Here is a 3197-nt window from a genome sequence, read left to right as displayed (position 1 = left end):
AAAAACAGAAAAGAAAAGAATCCCTCAGAAGAGGTGTGCACAATTCCAAATGAAGGCAAAGGTTTCAAATTAAACTTTTTATAGCCATTTTATATTTCTTTGCAAACAGGAAGCGAATATGATAGGCTTTCTGATCTACCGTGTTTTAAGTGTGTGATAATAGGACCTTACCTCATTTATCATGATCATCTACTTTATTGTGTAAAGGATCTTTTAGTTACCTCCCCGCCCATCCATGTACACGGAAGGGCCATGTACATGGCGAAGCTAGAGACTGTAACCTGAAGATTGGGACAAATTAAAGAAAAAAATGTGATTTAACACGATTACAAAAAAAAAAAAAGGTTAGGTTAGGGTCAAACAAGAACCATTTTATGAAACCGAACAACAACAAACGACATTATACCTAACTCTTCCGGGTATCCACAGTACTCAGGTTTACTTAAACAGCTCTTTAACCCGCCCTGTTATGAAGTGCAGCGTTATCAGTTTTTCCTTTGTTATCTGACTACTGGCTGGCCAGTAACCCCAGCCAGCTTCTCTAGTAACCTCAGCCGGTGAGGTCGGGGATTCTACACATCAGAAGCTACAAGTCTTACACAACACTCGTTCTGTCTGGCTTCGGGGCAGGGCAAGGGGTTACCTTCTGGAGTCCAGTGCTCCTTAGGCACTTCTGCAACCAGGCAGTGGTAGAAAGGGTGCTCTCCGAAGCCATCCTCTAGCAGATCTGCAAGAAGGGGTGGCAGGGACGGCTGTTGGCCTCCGGGCAGGTGACAGGCACCCCCGCTAGGGCCCTACCCCGCCACTGCTGCGTTACCTTTCTCCGTTAACATCACTTGGTCTTCCATATATTCGTATTTAGCCAGTTCCTGGGGCGTACACAGGGGAGAGAAGCAGAAAAGAAGATGAGGGCCAGCTGGGAGGAGGGGAACCCGGCAGACCCGGCCGATCGGAGCCCGAGGGAGGGAACAGGAGGAGAAAGGGACCTCAAGCCGCGGCCGCCCTCTGACCCGGAGCAAGCGCGGGCCTCCCGTTACCTTGATCAGCCGCAGAATGTCACTGCAGTCGGAGGCAGTGGCCGGGCGGATCACGAATTTAGCCATTTTCGTCTTTTGCTTTTCTTCCCTTTGCGGACTAGGCCCCTGTACTTGAACAGCAGGAGGAGGTGGTTCCTCATTCGTCTCCCGGGAGCGTCCTCTTCTCAGTCAGGCTGGCACCATGACCCGGCGAACCTCGGTAAGCGACGAAAAGCCTTCAGCAGAGATGCAACTGCGAGCTGCGCTCGGGAGCTGTGGCCGGAGCACGCGTTTTAGCGCGAAGAAGCCCCGCCCCCGGCCGTGAGACGGAGGCAGCTCGTCCAATGAGGCAGCGACTCCGCGGCGCACCGCCCCCTTTTCCGGGCACCGCCCTCTCCTCCGGACAACAGTGTGAACCCAGAGGAGCGAGCTGGGGGAGGAGGGACGGCGGCGAGGTGCACCCTGAAGTTCTCCGACAGCGCCCTCTAGCGGCGCCTCGGGGAAGCGCCGCCTTCCCGGAATTCTGACCTGGGCGTCACGCGTCCTGCAATGACCTTTGGAGAAAGAAAAGGGAAATCCCCTCCAAGCCCCAGACAGGCGAAAACAAACGCAGGGGGGCGGATCTCAGGCGATGGGCGAAGGTTTGGAGCAACCCTTCTCAAAGTGGTCCCAGGCCTGATGCGAGTCCTGAGGTCACTTGGCTTTTTCCCTCGTCTGGAATTTTCCAGAACCAGTGGGGTGTGATCTCATCGCCCTCGTGACTCAAGGAGTGTGTGCTTGTGTGTTGTATTTCCTAGGATATCCTAAAGTAAGCTCTTTGGGTTCCTCAATCATGTCTTTCCCTCACACGTCAGTTTTAGAGTTGAAATGTTTTCTTCCTTTGTTCTCCTTTGTGGAAGTGCTTTCCTTCTGGCCGAGATCCGTTCCTCATAATCGTCTGGAATGAAGGTCTTTCCTACTGTCATATGTTCTCCCTTTGCTCATGTACATATTTTAATTCACTGCAAAATTCCTGAAGGATTTGCTTCCTGGCTTAAAGGTTTTGAGGGTTGGAGGTTTGCTTTTTTCTCATGATACCTGGCCACTTCCTGGTCTTCATTGCTGTTCAAAGGTGTCGGAATCTCTATTTACTTCATTCCCTCTGCTACTTTACTTTGCATTTTTTCTTTTTTGAGACAAGTTATCACTATGTAGATTAGACTGGCTTTGAACTCACTGGGGAGCCCAGGCTGGCCTGAAACTCGTGATGACCCTCCTGCCTCAGCCTCCCCAGTAGCTAGGGTTACAGGCGTGTGCCCAGGCATGTGCCACCACACCTGGCTCTCTCCTTTGACTTTTAATTTTGAAATAATTATACATTTACAGGGTGTGTGATGATGTCATTTGCTCTGATGACTGAAAGAATATATGCTTGTGTACTGCATTTCCAGAATTTTTGAAGGTACATTTTCAGGCTTTTTTTTTTTTCTCATTTGTTTGAGATAGTCTCACGGTGGCTGGTCTCTAGTTTGTGATGATCCTCCTGCCTCAGCCTCCTAAGGGCTGGGATGACAGGCATATGCCACCACACCCAGCTCTTTAGCTTCTTTAGTAATTTTTTTTTTTTTAGTGGTACTGGGGATAGAACTCGGGACCTTGTGCTTGCGAGGCAGTCAGCGGAACCACTGAGCTAAATCCCCGGCCCCCTTCTTGAGTAATTTTTATGTGTCCTGAGATCCAAATGTTCAGGAACAGTATGGCTATTTCTGGGTTGTTCCCTTTGGAACAGTATTCAGGCCTCTGAGGAACAACGACTTTCACAGCCCATTTTTTCCAGACAGACCTTGGGAGGGCAGGATGCTTTCCACAGGATGAGGAGGAATAAAAGGGCCCACTGTGTGCTCTCAGCCTAAGAATGAGGGGGTTGCCTGTCACCCAGAGATCACCTCCACCATTCTACAAGGGGCTCGCTGCCTGAGCTGCCAATGTCCCCTATTGTGGGAAGGAGAACAGAAGGGCTTTCTCTTACTCCTCCCCCTCCAGGGAGTTCAGGCCTACTGTGTCACTGGAGGAGTTTACGAAGTGGCTTTTGCAGAGGCCTTTAAAAGTATGGGCCAGGGATTTAGCTCAGTGGTTGTGTCGCCTGCCTTGCAAGGTCTTGAGTTCAATCCCCAGTACCAACATAAGTAAATGAATGAATGA

The 3197-nt window shown here is 50.3% G+C and overlaps 1 protein-coding gene across 2 annotated transcripts in view; it reads right to left on the bottom strand.

Annotated features, from left to right (window-relative positions):
* Sat1 (spermidine/spermine N1-acetyltransferase 1) overlaps window positions 1-1311 on the bottom strand; it is a 3007-nt gene extending 1696 nt beyond the window's left edge. Inside the window, exons 1-3 of one of the 2 annotated variants that reach the window (XM_010607145.3) lie at window positions 1038-1311; window positions 818-869; window positions 644-727 (exon numbers count right to left, since the gene is read on the bottom strand). In XM_010607145.3, coding sequence (XP_010605447.1) covers window positions 644-727; window positions 818-869; window positions 1038-1103 — 202 coding nt within the window. In that variant the 5' untranslated portion in view covers window positions 1104-1311. Of the gene's footprint in view, window positions 1-171; window positions 282-643; window positions 730-817; window positions 870-1037 lie in introns of those variants that run through there. The other variant, XM_019205000.2, reaches the window with a different exon arrangement.
* Window positions 1312-3197: the final 1886 nt, after the last annotated feature.

This window comes from Fukomys damarensis, unplaced genomic scaffold, assembly GCF_012274545.1.
Source record: "Fukomys damarensis isolate Sample0158 unplaced genomic scaffold, DMR_v1.0_HiC HiC_scaffold_39, whole genome shotgun sequence".
Classification (NCBI taxonomy): Eukaryota; Metazoa; Chordata; class Mammalia; order Rodentia; family Bathyergidae; genus Fukomys; species Fukomys damarensis.
This window is presented reverse-complemented; position numbering and strand designations above follow the sequence as displayed.